The sequence below is a fragment of the Gobio gobio genome (genome assembly GCF_949357685.1).
Source record: "Gobio gobio genome assembly, chromosome: 18".
In the NCBI taxonomy this organism is placed as follows: domain Eukaryota; kingdom Metazoa; phylum Chordata; class Actinopteri; order Cypriniformes; family Gobionidae; genus Gobio; species Gobio gobio.
The window spans coordinates 26,509,940-26,529,615 of NC_137111.1; the positions used below are offsets into that span (position 1 = coordinate 26,509,940).

At 39.2% G+C, this 19,676-nt stretch overlaps 2 protein-coding genes across 2 annotated transcripts in view; one reads left to right on the plus strand and one right to left on the minus strand.

The window, feature by feature from the left end:
- Nucleotides 1-14,298, minus strand: part of antxr1d (ANTXR cell adhesion molecule 1d) — a 34,838-nt gene extending 20,540 nt beyond the window's left edge. The window contains exons 1-9 of the mRNA XM_079842007.1: nt 13,938-14,298; nt 7,097-7,168; nt 6,935-7,006; nt 6,726-6,807; nt 6,604-6,634; nt 6,452-6,525; nt 6,266-6,334; nt 6,083-6,163; nt 3,271-3,331 (exon numbers count right to left, since the gene is read on the minus strand). Of these exons, the coding sequence (XP_079698133.1) occupies nt 3,271-3,331; nt 6,083-6,163; nt 6,266-6,334; nt 6,452-6,525; nt 6,604-6,634; nt 6,726-6,807; nt 6,935-7,006; nt 7,097-7,168; nt 13,938-14,077 (682 nt within the window). The 5' untranslated portion in view covers nt 14,078-14,298. The remainder of the gene's footprint in view (nt 1-3,270; nt 3,332-6,082; nt 6,164-6,265; nt 6,335-6,451; nt 6,526-6,603; nt 6,635-6,725; nt 6,808-6,934; nt 7,007-7,096; nt 7,169-13,937) is intronic.
- A 561-nt stretch (nt 14,299-14,859) lies between these two features.
- Nucleotides 14,860-18,869, plus strand: znf488 (zinc finger protein 488). The gene is made up of 4 exons (XM_079842100.1): nt 14,860-14,988; nt 15,310-15,542; nt 15,800-16,031; nt 17,149-18,869. The coding sequence occupies exons 2-4, from the start codon at nt 15,327-15,329 to the stop codon at nt 18,177-18,179; spliced, it is 1,479 nt and encodes a 492-aa protein (XP_079698226.1). The 5' UTR covers nt 14,860-14,988; nt 15,310-15,326; the 3' UTR covers nt 18,180-18,869.
- Nucleotides 18,870-19,676: the final 807 nt, after the last annotated feature.

The window sequence follows — 19,676 nt, forward strand, 5'->3', positions numbered from 1 at the left end:
CGGTGTAGTGTGCCATCAGGGAAGACAGTGGTATGGAAAGGTCAGGAGAATATCACTGCTGTGAGAAATAACACTATACTGTCTCAGTTCTCTTTTTCTATATGACAGTTTTTACACCAGCATTTAAAGTGTCAAATCCTAACTATAGTAGATTTCCTCTTTTAACTTCAATAGATCCCTAAAAAAGCCTTTTTGACTAAAAAAGTCAATTTAATTTGTCATTCACAATATATTGGATATTCAATAAGTTCAAAAATATGACTGACTTTATTAATCAGGAATCGATTGGATTGTGAAAAGTGGCCGTTACACAACAGGATGGAACAACCCTTAATGAGAGTTTGCTAAAACAATGCCTAAATAACTCTTTTGCTATTGGTTAACATTATTCAGCAGCCCACATGGCCAAAGTGGCATCAGCAGAAAAGACAATTATTGAGAGTTATTGAATTTTCATAAAAGTTGCAATGTAACAGAAGTAGCGAATAGCGATAGATCTTCTACCATATTGTGACATACATTGGAGTGAAACGGATTATCAAAATAGAAAAAAATGTTCAGCAGGGACTTCTGTCCATTGATTGTTGATTGGATGGAGGCAGAACAGGCTGAATGTGATCTTGCAGTCGATTATAAGTGTACTGGGTTTTAAGCAGATTAAATGATACATCATCAGGGAGAAGTCTGTCGTTTCACCAGAAGATGTTTTTTTTTTATTTTTTTTTTTTATGAAACATGCACAGATGAAACGTTCCCATTACAATACGATCAACAACAAGCCTTTAGAAAATAGATAGGGTGAATTTTCATTTCATGCTGATTTAGGATTAAACTGAATATTTTATTTGTTGGAATCTCATGCATAAGAATAGATCGCAATAAGACGGGGAGTGTGCATTAACAATGTAAACAGAATACATTTGAATGTCATGTTGACTGTAAAGGTCCGGGCGAATAATGAAAAGGCTGATCACGGGAAAATTTGAGTGAAAAGAATTCTCAGCATGTCTCTTGTCTCATCATGGATCTACCAAAACAAATTCCACTCCCATCCGATCCAATTAACCTGTCATTTCCTCCCTAATTATACTAATCCCGTCTGCCATGCAGAAGCCCCTCTCCACCCCACCTCTGCGTCTAAATTTGCCCAGCTCTCTTGCTCATGCCTGCTTAATGTGACGTCCATACAGCTGAAATGGCTAATTCCATTTAATTTTGGAGGCTGGGCATCAACATCCATGTCCTTTTCTTCCCGAGTTACTGTCAGATATGGTGTGTCGGGTTCTGACAGGACAGCGCAGGGGTAAAAAGGTCAACACTGGCTTGGCAGCGGGCAGCGCTGGCAGCGAGATGGTGGGCAGGGGCTGGTACGCTGTCGGCTCACACCCGTTGTGCTGCACGGGAGAGCTGACGCTTCCCATCCACACCTGAGAGCTTGATGGCTCGGGCTGTTTAGAGCAGAGGTGCCACGTCCGAGCACGGACACTTCAATCACTGCCCGGATGGGGGGGTGGGGTCCAGCTGAATCACAAGGGTTAATCAAAGCAACGATTGCTGTCACGTTTGATGGCTGGGCCTCTTCTCAAAACAGCGAGTGATGGCCTGTTTGCAGGCTGCACGGGCTGGTCACTTCTCATCAGTTTGATCGCTGAGACTGTCAGACACTGGAACTGCCTCCACAGCACACCAATCCCCCCCAAAAAAAACACTAACCGCTATCAAGTTAGCCCAAAGAATCAGTCCCATGCAGCTAAAATCTTTGTCTAAACTGTAATATTTAGAGGAATATAACACAGTTATGGCTAATAGCCATTTTCACAGCGCATTACTTCAAGGATTGATTTAATTACACAACAATATGTTTCATTAATTATGACATTCATTGTCATGCAATGTTTCCATTAAGTATTGTGTTCGTTAATCATGCTTATCTAAGTGGATTGTGGTCATTAACAAAAGAAATAACAAAAGATGATTTGATATAGGGAAAATTTACCCAACTCAAAAGAACAATAGACAAATATATTTTTGTCTATACAATGGAAGTCAATGGGGTCCAATTTAGTTTTGGCCCAACCGACTTTCGTTGTATGGACAAATACAGTTGAAAACATATTTTCAAAATATCTCTATTATGCTCTGGAGAAAAAGAAATTCATGGAACAACACGAGTTGAACATCCCTTTAAATCTAATACAAATAATGACTAAAAGAGATTATTTTGATTTAAGTTCATTTAAATGTTACATTAACTAACTATGAGCTAACTAGCTATGTACAATATATATTTACAGCATTTATTAACCTTTATAATGTTAGTTAAAAATACAATTGTTCATAGCTTGTTCATGTTAGTTCACAGTGCACTACCTAATGTTAACAGATACAAATGTACATTTAAAAAATGTATTAGTAGATGTAGAAATTAACATTAACTAAGATTAATAAATGCTATTTTCATTGTTAAATGTATTTTAACGAATGTAGTAAATATTAACAAATGAAACCTTATTGTAAAGTGTTACTGACGTAAAAGTGTGAGTGTGTGGTCAAACTGCAGGGGTATTGTTGTTTTAACCACCATCGTTTGCCAGTGGTCACTGCATGCCCTCTCTCTCTCTCTCTCTCTCTCTCTCTCTCTCTCTCTCCCTCCGTGTGCTTCAATGTTTGATGTCCCACAACATGACAGAGAACTTATTGTTAGGAATGCTCAAGTGAAATTAGAGAGCTGTGTTTTTTGCCTGGCTGGTTCTTGCTGGCCTAGTTTGCCACATCGGATCTGTTGTCTAGCCGAAGTGCTGCCGAATAACTGCGGTGCAGTTCCGCTCTGCCTTTACCAGTGAAATGCCCATTTGTTTAATTGGCTGCTGCTCAGCAGACAGGCCTGCCACATTGAGCACTGGTGTGTAGGCCAGAGAGGATGGATGTGGCTTGACATGACCTTATTAGCATGCACTTACTGCGCGAGAGTGCACTTACAGCGCCGTCTCCTTGGTGATGCGAACAGGCGGATTAGCTCTGCCCAGACATGATCAATTTTCATTTTCTGGTGAGTGCAAGAGACCGCAACTTGTGAACCACCATTACACCGCTTAGGGCTTTCACAAAATTAGCGCAGATGAGCTTTTTGTGCATTAATGTTTACGCACTGTCATCTCATATTCTTTTATAAACACAGCCCGATTTAATGTTAAAATCAAGGTGTAAATTACATGTGTTTTCAAATTATTACAAAAAAAATAACATAGCGAGTGCTGAGGTGACTCTTACCACCAGCGCATACACTGGACGGCTCAGCAGCTAAGATTTCAATGCAGGATTTCTTGATGATCTGGAAGAAGAAGAAAACAGTGCTTGAGTGCTTAAGTACCCAATACACACAGACCGTAGCCATTTACAGGAGCAATTGCATTCTGCAACCAAATTCACTCCCAGATGCAAACTGAACTACTACTGGTAATGCTGTAACGTCACCAGCACAATTTTGGATATCTTCCAATTGGAACATTGGAACAATGTGACTATATATATATTACAATGTGACTAAAATCTTGCAATGTGATTTCATAGATAACACTTTATTTTGATAGTCCACTTTATACATAGCACAAAATAAGTAATTTTGCAATTTTGTCATCTATCTATCATTAGAGTATTAGTAGACTGTCTGCTTAATATCTGCTACCACCACTTCTAATGACTGTAAGTAACTTTGCAACAACACGTCAACCTACTCTTATTAATTTTCAATTACATATCAACTAACACTCATTAGAATATTAGTAGACTGTTATGTTAGGCTTAGGGTTCATAGAATAAGTTGACAGTAGACAAGTTAGCCATCACATTTTTTTTCTTTTAAGACTGTTCATAACTGTTTTAAGTCAGTTACAAAGAATCGTATTGGTCTAATTTGAAACCAAAAAGTAAGACTGATTGTCAATTGACTAATCGCTAGTTGGTCATACTAGTACTTAAAGGTGCAGTGTGTAAATTTTAGGGGCATTTAGTGGTGAGGTTGTGAATTGCAACCGCCCACTGCTCACCCCTCCCTTTCGAAGCACAGAGAAGCTACAGTGGCCGACACAGGACAAAGATGTCGTCGTCTGAGACGAGTAGCTGGCGCTCTCTAGAGAAGTTTGTCCGTTTAGGGCTATTGTAGAAACACAGCGCTGCCAACTCTCACGCATTGGCTGTGAGCGTTCCACACGCCACATCCCTGATTTCTCACGCTGAAGTGTCAACCCAGTCGGTCAAATGCCTGAAAGATGAGTTTATCAATAGATCTACCTGTTGAGCCACTCGTGATCGACTAGTTATGCTTTCAGTGAGGGGGTTCAAGAAAAATGCGCAAATAAACACGGTGTAGTGCGACCGAAAGCTACATTCCGTTTTGGGTTCTGACGAGAACGAGCCTGTAATGAGCGAAGCGGAGCGCTGTGACGCTCAGGGGTGCGTTTCCCGAAAGCGCCGTTAGCCAACTATGGTCGCAAGGTCCGTCGTTATAAGCATAGTTAAGTCGGTGTTTCCCAAAACATAGTTCCAACGAACGTTCGCAAACAACATCGCAAAGCTGAGTGGTTGGAATGTGGCTCTCGACCTGTGGTTAGAAGCATGCAGAGTTTCTTGTTTTCATGACATGTGAGCTTAAATGTCCACTTTTAAATGAAACAATTCATAACGAAAATAAATAGTCAAGCAATGCGCACTGTTCACGCGAGCAGCTCATGACTGGCGTCTCAGAGCGTTTCTGTTTTGCTGTTTGAGTTTAACCTGCATTTTTAGACTAATCCTGACTCCTGAGTATTTCATGAGTAAGTTGCATACATTTTGTTCTTGCACTGGTGTTAAATTTGTAGCCATTTTGCACTTTGACAGCCAGTTTGAGATAAAGGCTATATTTGAGTATTGTGTGTAATGATTCTGACAGTTTTTGCCATTAAAAAGACTGGGAAAACTGTGTCCAAATAAACCTGAATTCACCCCATACTCTTTGAAATCATAATTACATTGCATTATGTTGCTTGAAACACAAAATATTATAACATTCTTCATGAACAATTATTCAGTTATTTGTAACAATCTCAGTGTAAAAAAAATAAAAAAGTAGTTTCAATGTAGCTAGCTACTTTTTGATAGTAACTTGTAGTGTAGTTACTTTTTCAAAAGGGTAGCTTGAATGTAACTTAACTACTTAAAGCAGTTTTTACTACTAGTTTTTTAGATCAGCCACAGCAAAAAAGAGCCACAGAACAGACAGATGATTTTTTCCTTTTTCTTCCCTGTAAAAGTATGCTGTAGGTTGATGATGTATAATCAATTTGTTCTATTTAGACAAAATCATGCCTCTACATAGTGCTTTAAAAGTGTGTGTGTGTGTGTGTGTGTGTGTGTGTGTGTGTGTGTGTGTGTGTGTGTGTGTGTGTGTGTCTATAGGATATACTGTATATACAAAGCGTCATATAGATGCATTTTGTCTTAATAGACAGAATTAATTATCAACATATACTTATCTATCAAAGGCAGAAAAACAAAAAAACAATACTACCCCATTCAAATGCTGATGCAGAGTGTTTTCTGTGATGTGTGTGTGTGTATATATTTATATATAGCTATTATTAATATATAAATTTTTTGTTGTTGTTGTTGTTGTTGCCATTTTTGCTTTGTACGTGGCAAAATTTTGGTTGGCCCCACCAAATCTCAAAGTTTTTTTGAAAAGTTGACTGCTCTGGAAACATGACGGCGTAAAATGGCGATTTCACTGCAAGGGGACACATGGTGTATGTAGATAGAAATGGCTCCACACACCAATGCAACTCTATTTCATATTTGTAAATTTGGTTTTTAATTACTTTTTTTGTTTCCTACGCTGAGGTGGCTTCCATCCTGGTCCCTTACATTTCTTTTGACAAAAATATATGTCAAATGGTTGGCATGGCATCCATGTTTGTTGTTTACAGACACGAGATGCCAACTCTTGCCATTTTGAAAGTGACTTCTGTATTCCGTACACACACGGAGGGATAATTTAGGTGATTCACTCCCTCAAGGACAGAGACAAAGAAATAGAGAGACTTACTGAGTCAATCATTCCTTCAAGGGCCTGGAATCCTCCAATAACAGGGAACACATGCTCTATGGTGTCTGCAATTGTGGCCAGCTAAACAAGCAATACAGTATAGTCAATTAAGGTCAACTGAGACAGGTTATGGTTAAAATCTGAGGCACAAAAGCAACTCATTGTACAATGGTGTTGTGTTACCTGTGTCTGATTAAAGTCTTTTACACCAACACAGTATACAATGGCTCCCAAAGACCGAGCTCTCTGCGCCTGTACATAGACGGCAAAACACAGTAAGCTCTATTACTGGGCAAATGCCACTGTCAATTACACATCTGCCAGAGAACACGCCACATCCATTGCGACATCACTGGCTTGTGTACTTGCCTCTTGCTGTGCTGTGACAAACTGATGGTCGTTTAACTCCCCGTCCGTCAGTGCTATGATCACACTTGCTGTCCCTGTGAAATAAACATCATCTCATTGAGGCCAGAATAAAAGTGTGAATGGATTGCATGGTAATTCAGAGTGACGCTTACCATAATTTCCATGGTATATCTGCTTATTTGCCTGCAATTTGATGTTTACAGCATTAATGCAGGAATTGTAACGATAGTAGAAGATTTAAATTGATCCAGTTGTCTCACAAAGAAAAAGATACCTCTTCCAAACCAAGATTCATATATGTATCCCCTCCTGGTATTTCTCTCCTCAACACATTTAAGCCTCTGGTAATATCATCTCTGTAATATTAACAAATGTTGGAGGAATGTTATTACAGTGCAGGCAAAAAAATGTGTATTTGTGTGCAACATTAAAGTTGTGTCCTGTCCATCCATAGAGGACCAGGATGTGTGTGTTTGGTCATACCTGTTCTCTGAGAGTCTCATAATCGTGGTTCCACGAGTTGAGAAGACAATGAAGGACATTCGTAACATTGGGCTGTAAAAAAAATTAAATATATATATTTTTTTTTTAAATCACATATTATTCCTTAAAGTATTACAGTGCATCAACACGAAAGCACTTTACCTTATAAATTTCTCTGCAAGATGCTCCACAAAGGAGTAAATTTCAATCCAGTGGTTTTTGACACTTCCTGATCTATAATAAAATCAAACGTGTGTTGAAAAATGAAATTCTTCAAAGAGTCAGAGGCTAATATCTCTTCTGTGCATTATAATGGCTGCCTTAAACACAATTGCATAACAATTACCACCTTTTCTTATACTATCTGAGCGTAGCAGGTCCTTGAGTACTCTATAAAATGCGCACATGCCACTAATTAATTACAGGCCCCAAAGCGCTCCCAACAAGGGCTAATTGCCTTTGTGCCAGATGAATCTGCCTCCTGCTAGCGGAGAGCAACACCCCTTCCTCCTGGAGCCAGCCATTTGAATGGGAACAGATGGCAATGGATGAGTGTAACAGGTTGGGGATCTAAAACAGAGCTGGCATCTACATCAGCATCCAAAAAGGCTCACAGCTCCATCTCTGCCAGGGGGCCAGGAAGCATAAAACTGGACATGTGGATCTAGCAACAGTAACAGCAGCAATCAATGCTAATCTGACATGAGTTCTAAACACACATGCAATTTCATATAATGTGGCTCCAAAATGAACACTTGGGCCACACTTATAAATGTATGAATGGTACTACATTAGATTATGAAACCAAGTGCCATTTATTTTAAAGTGCCCCTATTAAAACTTCTAACTAAAACTTGTTAGAAGGCCACTTGTTGTCAGATCTGAAGGAGAATCAAGTTACTGTTGCCGCTTGTCTGCCGTGAACACGCTGATTACGCATAATTAACCGAACGCAAGGCTCTGTCTGGACCGAACGCAAGGATTGAATTGACATTTTATTTATATATGACATATATAGACATATATATTTATAAAAATACATTTAGACCGCTTAGAGTGATTGCTATCAGGATATGAGGAGATTTTCAACCAACATAACAAAAAAAAATTCTCCAACAGCACCTTTAATGGATACAGTTTTAGGTAATAGTGGCTCACAGCTAGCCTGGTTAAAACTAGACCATTGTCAGTAGTAACTGAGTTATGGTCTGGCAAAGCTTCATAGACAAATCATTTCCAAAGGGGCGTAACCAACGGACGTCGCTCAAATGCCTCTCGGCGCAATTGGATAGACCTAAAACCAATCAGAGCGATGAGGGAGATGACGTATGCAGAGCGACGGAGAAACATCTGAGACTCTGGCCGTTTCTCAATATGCGTTCTTGTCTGTACTTGTGTTCTCAAATAGGAAATGTCCCCGGTTTCCATTTCAGAAATCTGGTCACTTTACCTAAACCACATATTAATGTTTAATATATTATTTTTAAAATGTAAACGAAAAGAGGCATGGTGTTTTATACTTCGTTTTATTATAAATATATAAGATAATCAATGTAGGCCTAGCTATGGGTTGCCTGAACCACATTTGTGTGGCTATTATTATGTTTAATTATTATTATTTTTTTTTATGAAATGAGGCAGTGGTGTTTTTTATGATATATTTCGTACGCGAACTTCTGACTTGCTTCCGTGACTTACCAAGTTTGACTCCGGAGAATGAACTCCCGAGGACGGGAGGAAACTAGTCCGCCTAGTCTGCTAATGGACAAGCAGCGTTCTTGACAGTATCACTCAGTATATATTTGTATATGTAGTGCAGGCAATGCATATTATCTTCAATGCATGTTTATAACAAAACTAAATATAAAAAACCCAGCCTCTTTTCGTGTACATTTAACACACACACACACACACACACACACACACACACACACACACACACACACACACACACACTCACACTCACACTCACACACACACACACACACACACACACACACACACACACACACACACACACACACACACACACACACACACACACACACACACACACACACACACACACACAGTCTGGTGCGCTATCCTTCTGGGGACTCACCATAGGCGTAATGGTTTTTATACTGTACAAACCGTATTTTCTATCCCCTTACACTGCCCCTGCCCCTAAACCTAACCCTCACAGGAGACATTCTGCATTTTTACATTTTCATAAAAACTCATTCTGAATGATTTATAAGCTTTTGTGCCCGTGGGGACCTCAGTTTAGGTCCCCACGGTGACACGAGTCCCCATGAGTCTGTATACAGTCAGGTTGAAGTCCCCACCAGGCTAGAAAAACATGTACACACACACACACACACACACACACACACACACACACACACACACACACACACACACACACACACACACACACACACACACACACACACACAATATAGGCTATGATTATCACTGTAATAAATTAAATATGACACAAAACACAACCCAGTCTCTTTTTGTTAAATGTCAGTTTATGTGTGATCATCCATAGCAATCATAAAAGTATAAGTAAAAGGTATAAGAAGCTATACAATAAATAAAGCAATTCAGTCAAAGTCAGCGCTAGGAGACTACAACGGTAAAGTTTAATATCTTAAAAATATAAAGTTATGAAACTTCACTTTGCCCTCAGACAAAACGATCTGTCTAGGAACAAATTATAGATTAATGAGAGCAAAGATCAGCCGTTAGATCTACACAAGACGAGACGGTTTAACCACTACAGAGACATCAGAGCCAGCGGCAGACGGCAGAAGGACTGGCCGAGGAAAGGCGCCTCTCGGCGGGCTCAATGATCAATTGAGCGCCGCTGAACCACTGGCGCTCACAACTCCGAAAACGGCAGATAAAATTTAAAAAAGGCGCTCTCTTTATAAATAAACCACATATTTGAGCTTTAAACAACTACATTCACGCCTGAAAAGGACTTAAAACTATATTTTGTAAAACATTAACACTACCAGAGGGCTCTCGCTAAGACCCATTCGTTTAGCCACCAAAGGGCCAAGCTGGTATCAGACTTTTGCCGAATCCACGATAGCTGATTCGAACGAATGATGCTCCACAGTAGCGGCAAATCTGCTTCAACGTCGCTGCGCTGTCGTCATCGTGTAAAGCCCGCCCCAACGTTTCTAATTGGTGCCGCGATTTCTAGGGTTTAGAAATGGGTTTGAATGGGCTCTTTGCCAGACTACTTGCAGAGCAAATCTAAATTTGCCGGAAGTTGTCTGGGTTTTCCCAGGCTAGCTCACAGCTGGTTTGCAGAAGTATTTCAGTAAGACAGTAATAACGTGAGTTAGCCGGAAACTGACACATGATCAAAACACAAAACTACATATTTTGAACACCTGGTAGAAAATATATACATCAATAATTATTCATACTTAAAGGTTGTGATTCTGAGGAGCAAGTTGGTCCAAATAAACTGAGTACTGACCCATCTTTCAAGAGCAAGCATTTTGCGAATCCCACATTGATTTTGAGGAGCAGTCGTCAGTAAAATGACGTGTTTGTGGGTGGGTCAAGTTGTTCACGGGCGGACAATGTACAACATAGGCGGGCATTATGCAAATGTATTTTTTTAGTGACTTAGAACAATCACGCAGTGAGATTCGAATTACAAACGACTCGTATAAGCGGTTCAGAGTTGAATCTTTCTTTTGGGAGACAATAACTTTATTTATTGTGCACTTCCGACTTTACAACTTTGCATAACGTTTACATTCACAAACAGCTATATTACACACTGCATGAAAGGGAATATTTGAAAGGAAACTTTAAAGAAACAGAACAAAACGTTTTCAAAAAGTGGTTTGTCAGCTATTAAATGATAAAACAATAGAAATGCTATTCAAAATACTGACAAAAAGCTTTGGGACACTTTCTGGCTGTCAAATGTTAGTGGTAAATGTCCATAGTTAATGGGATTAACTACACCTGCCGGTTACTCTGCTAGGACACCTGTGTGAACTGAACTGACTATACTACATACAGTGGGGAGAACAAGTATTTGATACACTACCGATTTTGCAGGTTTGCCCACTTACAAAGCATGTAGAAGTCTGTAATTTTTATCATAGGTACTCTTCAACTGTGAGTGATGGAATCTAAAACAAAAATCCAGAAAATCACATTGTATGATTTTTAAGTAATTAATTAGCATTTTATTGCATGACATATGTATTGGATATATCAGAAAAGCAGAAATTATTATTTGGTACAGAAACCTTTGTTTGCCATTACAGAGATCATACGTTTCCTGTAGTTCTTGACCAGGTTTGCACACACTGCAGCAGGGATTTTGGCCCACTCCTCCATACAGACCTTCTCCAGATTCTTCAGGTTTCGGGGCTGTCGCTGGGCAATACGGACTTTAAGCTCCCTCCAAAGATTTTCTATTGGGTTAAGGACTGGAGACTGGCTAGGCCACTCCAGGACCTTGAGATGCTTCTTACGGAGCCACTCCTTAGTTGCCCTGGCTGTGTGTTTCGGGTCGTTTCTCATGCTCGAAGACTCAGCCACGACCCATCTTCAATGCTCTTACTGAGGGAAGGAGGTTGTTGGCCAAGATCTCGCGATACATGGCTCCATCCATCCTCCCCTCAATACGGTGCAGTCGCCCTGTCCCCTTTGCAGAAAAGCATCCCCAAAGAATGATGTTTCCACCTCCATGCTTCACGGTTGGGATGGTGTTCTTGGGGTTGTACTCATCCTTCTTCTTCCTCCAAACATGGCGAGTGGAGTTTAGACCAAAAAGCTCTATTTTTGTCACATCAGACCACATGACCTTCTCTCATTCCTCCTCCAACAGTTGTTGCCTTCTCACCAAGCTGTTTGCCTATTGTCCTATAGCCCATCCCAGCCTTGTGCAGGTCTACAATTTTATCCCTGATGTCCTTACACAGCTCTCTGGTCTTGGCCATTGTGGAGAGGTTGGAGTCTGTTTGATTGAGTGAGTGTGTGGACATGTGTCTTTTATACAGGTTATTACAATTAATACAGGTAATGAGTGGAGAACCGGAGGGCTTCTTAAAGAAAAACTAACAATCTGTGGGAGCGGGAATTCTTACTTTTTGTTTTAGATTCTGTGTCTCACAGTTGAAGTGTACCTATGATAAAAATTACAGACCTCTACATGCTTTGTAAGTAGGAAAACCTGCAAAACCGGCAGTGTATCAAATACTTGTTCTCCCCACTGTATACACCACTATAAATCAACTTAAGACATGCAGGCCAGTTAAAAAGTAAAAATGGCGAAAAGAAAAGAATATAGTTCTAAGTGTAATTTCCTCTAATGCCAGATGATACATATATTTGATATTTTGTTATCTGATGCAAAGACATTCAGACATTTTTAAGCATTGCTCAAGTGTCCAATACAGTTTTGAGCCGCTGAAATAAATCATTAAATTGAATACACAAAGGGGGTATGCAGCAGTCTCGAATAACAAGACCGTCCTGGTTTCCTTTGATGCAGTTTAATCTTTGTTTTATCTCTTTTCCTGTGAACTAAGGTCAATCTTCAGCAAACCTGACTCAGAATATTGTTATATTAGAAACATCTCTCTGCTCTGTTCGCAAAGATTTTTTGCCCTAGAGCCCTATATTAAAGTCCCATATAGTGACATAAAACTAATTCTCGTTCCACTGATAATCAAAGGTATTCTCTCTCTGAAAAGCATTGCAGCTGCTTTTCTTTCCAAAAACTCTCTGAACCGATGGCCTGATATTTACAATTAGTGTAGGGTCACTGAGTGGCATTTAAGGCCTCAAAAATTCAGCCCAAAAACCATTCAGCTGATTAAAAGTGTGGAAGTGTGGCAAAAGCTTGATGATGCATGCAATCCCTTAAGTCTCTAAAGGCATTCAGAAAACTTTACAAACAGACGAGCAAACTGTGAAGTGTAACTAATATGCATTTGCACTCCAAACAGTGCAACAAAGATTATAGTTGGAAGAACTGATTATATTTTTATATTGATCTAAATTCTGTTCTGTTATACCAAAACAAAAACTGGAATTCCTTCAGATTTCACACAGATGTAACTAGATAAAATTATTGTCTAAACTATATTGCAACGTTGCTCTTGAGCCTTTAGTTCAGATTTGACTAAATTGCCAGAAAACTGTTCGTTTAATAACCGTCTTCCAGCATGCTCCAGCATGTTTAAGCTTGTTGGGGTATTCAATGTGCTAAAGTATGAGTGGGATGTCACTTACTCCTCATTTACACGCAGCTCATTACACTTAAATATTAAGAGCTATTTGCATTATGCAAGCATAACGTGTTTATATGCATACCAAAAATATATGCATTTTAATTTATCATATGCTACTCTTTTATAACTGTGTATTTGTATTATATTTGTATGATAGTGCATGCTCTTATATCATGATGAGGTATTTCTTTGCCTTTTATGATTGAGATAATGATGCACAAATGCGCATGTGAACTGCACCAGGTGAGAGAAAATCATGCTTGTTAAAGCATCGCCCGAGGCAAAGAGTCCTGTCCTCCTCCTGCGCCTAAAGCCATTTGACAATAGCTTTTTTTTTTTTTAGGAATCCACATTTAGGAATACCATAAGCAACACTGCATGTTAACGAGACAGTGAATAGTTCATTGTTTTTATGGTTTGTAATTTTGTTCGAACTTCATGTCAGTTCTCTTCTCTAGCCTATGCATCCTGCCTGGTCTCCTATGGGAATAGCTTTCTTATAATATCTCGCCAGACGTTTCCTGCTAGTAGTAGCTATAAATGTATCAAGAAATTACTATGAATTTAAAAATGTCAACAATTTGTTTGGATATCAAAGCATTTGGATCAATTCAGCACTGTTATTCGGCTGTCTAAACGAATGACCATTGTTGTAACAGCGGTCCACGCGCGTCAGAGGCGTCGCGCAGCAGTGCGCGGTGAGAAGAGAATAAGATGCCATAAATATGAAGGCCACTTACTTGTCGAGGACAAAATACAAGTCGAAAGCACCTTGACAAGACCTCTTCTCTTCCTCAAAATAAGGCTCGGCGTTTCCAGTATGAAGACTGGGCATCACAATCACTAAAATACCCACGACAAGAATCAGTGAACGTGCCATTTCATCAGTTGAATCTCTCCAGAAGCACTGAGATAAAATTGCATTTCATATTACTCCTGCAGAAAATAAAAACTTGTAAAAATGTACTGAATGTCTTGTCACTGTGTTATATTCCGCCGTCATCTAAATCCGCTTCCAAAACATAGAAAGCTCCTCCTCAAGGAGAAATGTTTGGAGGAGCGACCACAGACCGGACAGCGAGCAGGCAGCCGACAGCTACTGAAACTTCCTCTTTCCGGGAGAGGGAGACTTCTGGCTTCAACCAAATTTCTTAAATACTATTTTATATTACGTTATTCGAACCACTCAAGCATTATGCAACTAATCTTTGAAAGTATAATTTTTTTCCCCTGAAATAAAATAATCAAAGAATGAGGCAATTGAATAAGAACTGTTAAAAATTATGAACACAAGAAAAAGACACAATATGTTTTTATTTTAAAATCACCATAAGAGACAAGAGGGAAAAGTTTCCATAATAGGAGAATCATCGAAATCTATCAGTTGGATGTTGATTCGACATTTGCTACTTGTTATGTCTCTGGGATTATAACTCAGAGACCATTTTTACATAGGCTATTGAGCATATCTTTTGTGGTAGGCTACTCATTTCAATCTAACGGTCTGACTTCTGTCATTGATTACCCTCGCTTCTAATTAACACGCCTTCAAAGCTGGTGGAGCACCAATCAAAACGCCACCTGGGGGGGGTTTGGGGAGAAATGAGGCGCATCAGTTCCGCGTCCTCAACGTGGATAAGTGCGTGACTGCGCAGCGCGTGAGACAGTCAAGAGACTGTCAGGATCAGGAGACAGTCGTGATCGCGAGCTCTCGGTGGATAATTTCAAAAATCGCATCTCCTTGGATAGTGCACCTGCTCCTGAGCATCCTTAACCCCAACCTGCTTTTGGGTAAGTTGCAATTTTATTGCATTTCATTTTAAGATTTTACATTTTGTACAAAATTGCGGCTTTATACGAATGTAAACGTCATTATACATTTTAAAGAACCATCAAACCAAAAGTAAAATATAACATTTCTGATTTATCAAGTGATTGCGCACAATATACTGACAGATTGTTTTATATTTCAGTCTTCTAGTTGAACTTATTTCCTGCATGTCAATATATTTTAAGCAAGAAAAAGAATATAGATTGCTCCATTCATTAAATTTAAGCATGAAAGCATTATTTACTTTTTTCCCCTCTTTTTAACTTATTATTTTAATTCAGATTTTCAGGAATAAAACATGGAGCAGAGTATTATGCCTCGCGCCTTATGGACTAATGACAGCAAATTTCTCCATCACCACGTCGCGGATTTCTACACTAGTGTACAAGTTACGCAGGACATACCAGCTGGAACATCATTTGGACCATGTGTTCTTCATAATAACTTTTACGACACTATCGCATTCATTGCACTGAAGTCCTTTGACAAACGGAATAAATCATATGTATTTCGGGTGAGTATTTAGCATTTACTGCATACACTCACATTTACTGTACATTTTTACTCTCAAGATTTTTATTAGACTACACTTTTCAATAAATGTTTTTGTGCTGTGTTAGTAAATTAAACATGCGTAATCCACATGTATCATTTGTATTACACAATGCAGTGCAAGAGGTCAAATGGTGACTTTTCTTGTAAAAAAACAACAACAACAAAGTTATCAATTGTGAATTTCCTCTAATGGCAAATATGTCCCTCTATCAACAGGTAGACCCTGAGGCGATGAAAGGGTCCCCATTTGCAGTTCCTTGGCTACGGTTAGTACAGGCTGCAGTGAGCGCAGAAGACCAGAATACTGAGGCCTACTTGAAAGGAGGACAGCTGCACTTTCGGACTATTCGAGATGTGAAACAAGGGGAGGAACTGCTGGTTTGGTACGACGAGGAGTTGTCTCATCTTTTAGGGTTCAGAGACCTAAAGACAAAAGCCCTGACAGATGGTGAGTGGCAGCTTTCAAAAACCAAAACAAAAAAATATGGTATTTTTCATTATTAATGGCACAAATGCATAAATTAATGCTCAAAGTATGTTAAACCAGTTAATGCAACATTGTGCATTGTACAATACAAAATGTCATGGAATGATCATGCATACACTCTTAAAAATAAAGTTCTTTGGTGGGGTGTATGGTTCCATGAAGAACCGTAAATATTCAAAGAACCCTTGCACAAAATGTTCTTTATAGCGTAGTAAGGTTCTTTAGACTATAAAATGGTTAGGAAAAAAAATGGTTATTTAAAGAACCTTTCCCAAAACGGTTACGGCACTTCAGGGAACCAAAAATGGTTCTTCTATGGTTTCGCAGTGAAAACCCCTTTTTGGTTATTCCTGGCACCTTTATTTTTAAAATTATATATTTCTATATAATAATATATACAAATGCACAAAAATAACATACACCTCTTTCAAATTTTTTTGTAGGGATTAAAATGACTTGTAGGCCTATGTGAATACAAGTCATTAAAAGGCAGATATTCTTGAAAAAGGTAGTTTGGAATGATATTGCATTATTTCTTTAAAAAATTTGCAGTATTTTGAGAAATATTAATAATATTTTGGGGAAAAACACTTGTCTACCAAAGCAATGGTGTAACCATAATGCAGGAAGCCATTTTGTTTTCATGTGACCACAAATCCACTCTTTATGAATGTTTGACAAGGGCATTTTTTTTTTTGATAAGGCATGTTTTTATGATGAGCACGTCTTGATCAGATAAAATGGATTAACCCTAAGGAAACTTCTCATTGATTGATAGATGGATGGATGGATGGATGGATGGATGGATGGATGGATGGATGGATGGATGGATGGATGGATAGATAGATAGATAGATAGATAGATAGATAGATAGATAGATAGATAGATAGATAGATAGATAGATAGATAGATAGATAGATAGATAGATAGATAGATAGATAGATAGATAGATAGATAGATAGGTTTTCAGAAATGTATGAAAACATCATGGATACAAAATATCACATTTCTAAGAAATAAAGTGGCCTGTTATTGTTATAGCCGTGGTCTGACAGCATTTGTTTCTTTTCATATGCAGACTACACATGTACAAGATGTGGCCAGACCTTCAAGAACGAAAACCCTTTCCTTGCCCACTGTCGTTTTTTATGTGCGCAGGAAAAAGTAGATATTCTCCGGCCAACCAACGACCAGAAACAAGAAGTCAAGCGACACCGCAAAGTCATAGATTTTCACAATATTGCAAGAGATCTGGAGCGCAAAGGTTCTGAAGACATTGCCATACCTCGAAAAAGAAAACACGAGGATTCCTTAAGCCCCAGGAGCAAAAAAACTGTTTTATTGGAGAAAACCAACATTACTAATGACGCCAACGCCAACAAAGACTATCCGCCTTTCCAGGATTCGTCGGAATCAACAGACAACTTTTCGACAAGTGAGTCAAAAAGAAGAAAACACAGCGCATTCACCGAGGTTAGAAAACCGTCAAACCCTGAACAGTCATCACGGGATGTAATGGCGTCGGACGTAGGCCTACAATCTGACTGCAGCGCGTTCTCGTTCGTTGTACCCAAGAGCGCGCACTCGGAACAGAAGAGCGCGTTCTGTGAACCCAGCAAACGCACCACCACTGAATTTCAGAAACATTCACCACCAGATTCGGATAATATCACAGACTCTTTCAAACCAAAACCTTCTCTAGGATACAGAAATGTATTGGCTTCACACCTGTTTCACGCCGACTTGCCAGGCACACATGCAGGTGGAGTGATGTCCGCCCCTCTGGCTACAGGAGGATCCTTCTATTACGCACCCGAGCATTGGACCAGAGCTATAGGTGGCCAGCTGCAGTCTACATCTTCGTTGACACTTCTTCCCCCTACTTTCACTCCATTGGGTGTCTCAGTGCAGAACTGGTGCGCCAAATGCAACCTCTCATTCCGAATGACCTCCGACTTGGTGTTTCACATGAGGTCACATCATAAGAAAGAGTTCGCCGTAGAAGCTCAGGTGAGGCGGAGGAGAGAGGAAAAACTCACCTGCCCCATCTGTCACGAATACTTTCGGGAGCGTCACCACCTCTCGCGTCACATGACATCACATAATTAAAAAGAAAATCTCCGGCGTTCTTTAATATGTTATTATTGAGATGCATTATGCCATAAATTATGCATTTACTATATGAAGGACATTTGTAGTTAGGTTGCTATTGGACAGAGGAGGTATTTTGCTGTAGCAAATAGCAATACTTTACAAACGGGGTAAAAACTTGAACCTTTCAACTATTTATCAACAGTAAGTGTCGTCTTTTTCTCCACAAATCATGCAATTGGTCGTGCAATTGTCATTGGTCGTGCAATTCAGGGTAGGCCTACATCGCCACTACGTGGCTATAGACATGCATAGCAATTCTCTTTATAGGTAGCTGTAGCCCACCATTTAGTTGACTAATACTGTTGAATTACCTGATCGTTTTCAACTTAATAGTGCCTTACAAATGTCAGGATGAGTACATGTAAATGCTATTTTTAGCCCCCCCCCCCCCATCATTTTAGGTTTGCTAACAGCTGACTAAACTATTATAAACTTATAAAACATTTTTGTAAAGAGATTCTATATTTGAAATATCCATCCCTTCACAATGCCAAATCTTTATGTTACAAGATTCTTTTCAGATGTATTCTTTTTTTGTAACATTTTTATCAGCACAATGACAAGAAGGATGTATTTATTTAAATATTGTCTTGTTCTTTTTTGAGATAAGTACATTCACTGTATTTCATTAAAGATTTTGAACATATTCCCCATGTGTTTGCCTCTGATTTGCAGCCATCTAAAAATATGGAACATACAATTTTCTTTGTGTGCACATACAGTAACATTGATATTAATAATTTCATTACAAGAAGCAGGTATTTGTCCTTGCATTTGACACAGTCAATAATATCTCACACAGGTGTTACAATGTTCTAGATTTGTGAATAGGGTGGTACTTCATAAACAGTATAAAACTCTTATTGAAGCACTCTTTTGACACGCATGCACTGACACTGAGTGGCCAGTAGAGTGCACTGTCTAACAATTATTAAGTCATTGAAAGTCTCATCACTCACAAAGTGCTGTAATGAGGAAAATGTGGCGTTGTGTTCAGGACAGGTTTATTTTCGCCACACGCACAATGCGATAGTTAGTTTTACTTTTGAGTTAAAGCCCCCTGCAAGTCTCCCTTCAGGCTAATTACAAGCGTGGATGATAAAGTTCACCAGAAAGTCAACGTTTTGACCTCGCTGCGAAGTTCAAAAGGACACCCGTCTGCATTTAGCTAGAAAATCAAACATTCTGCTCATTCAAGAACATAAATACTGAACTTCTGAAGACATATTGAATGAAAAGATGTGTATACACTGGCCTAATATTGGTGCAATTAGCAGCCCAGCGGTCCCTCCTGACGGTAATCACTTGAGGAGAGAGTCATTCATACACACAGAAAATCCTCTGTTCGCTCTAAAGAGCATCTTTCATCGCTGCCATTAATCGATCAGGCCTCATTTGGAAAACTAAATATTGACTTTGGTTTTCAGTAACTGTTGAGTATTTACATTTTGC

Excerpts from the sequence above, each read along its gene's own strand:
- znf488 (XM_079842100.1), top strand. The coding sequence starts at position 15,327 with ATGGAGCAGAGTATTATGCCTCGCGCCTTATGGACTAATGACAGCAAA. Across the intron at positions 15,543-15,799 it reads ATAAATCATATGTATTTCGG|GTAGACCCTGAGGCGATGAA; the intron begins GTGAGTATTTAG and ends CTCTATCAACAG. Across the intron at positions 16,032-17,148 it reads GACAAAAGCCCTGACAGATG|ACTACACATGTACAAGATGT; the intron begins GTGAGTGGCAGC and ends TTTCATATGCAG.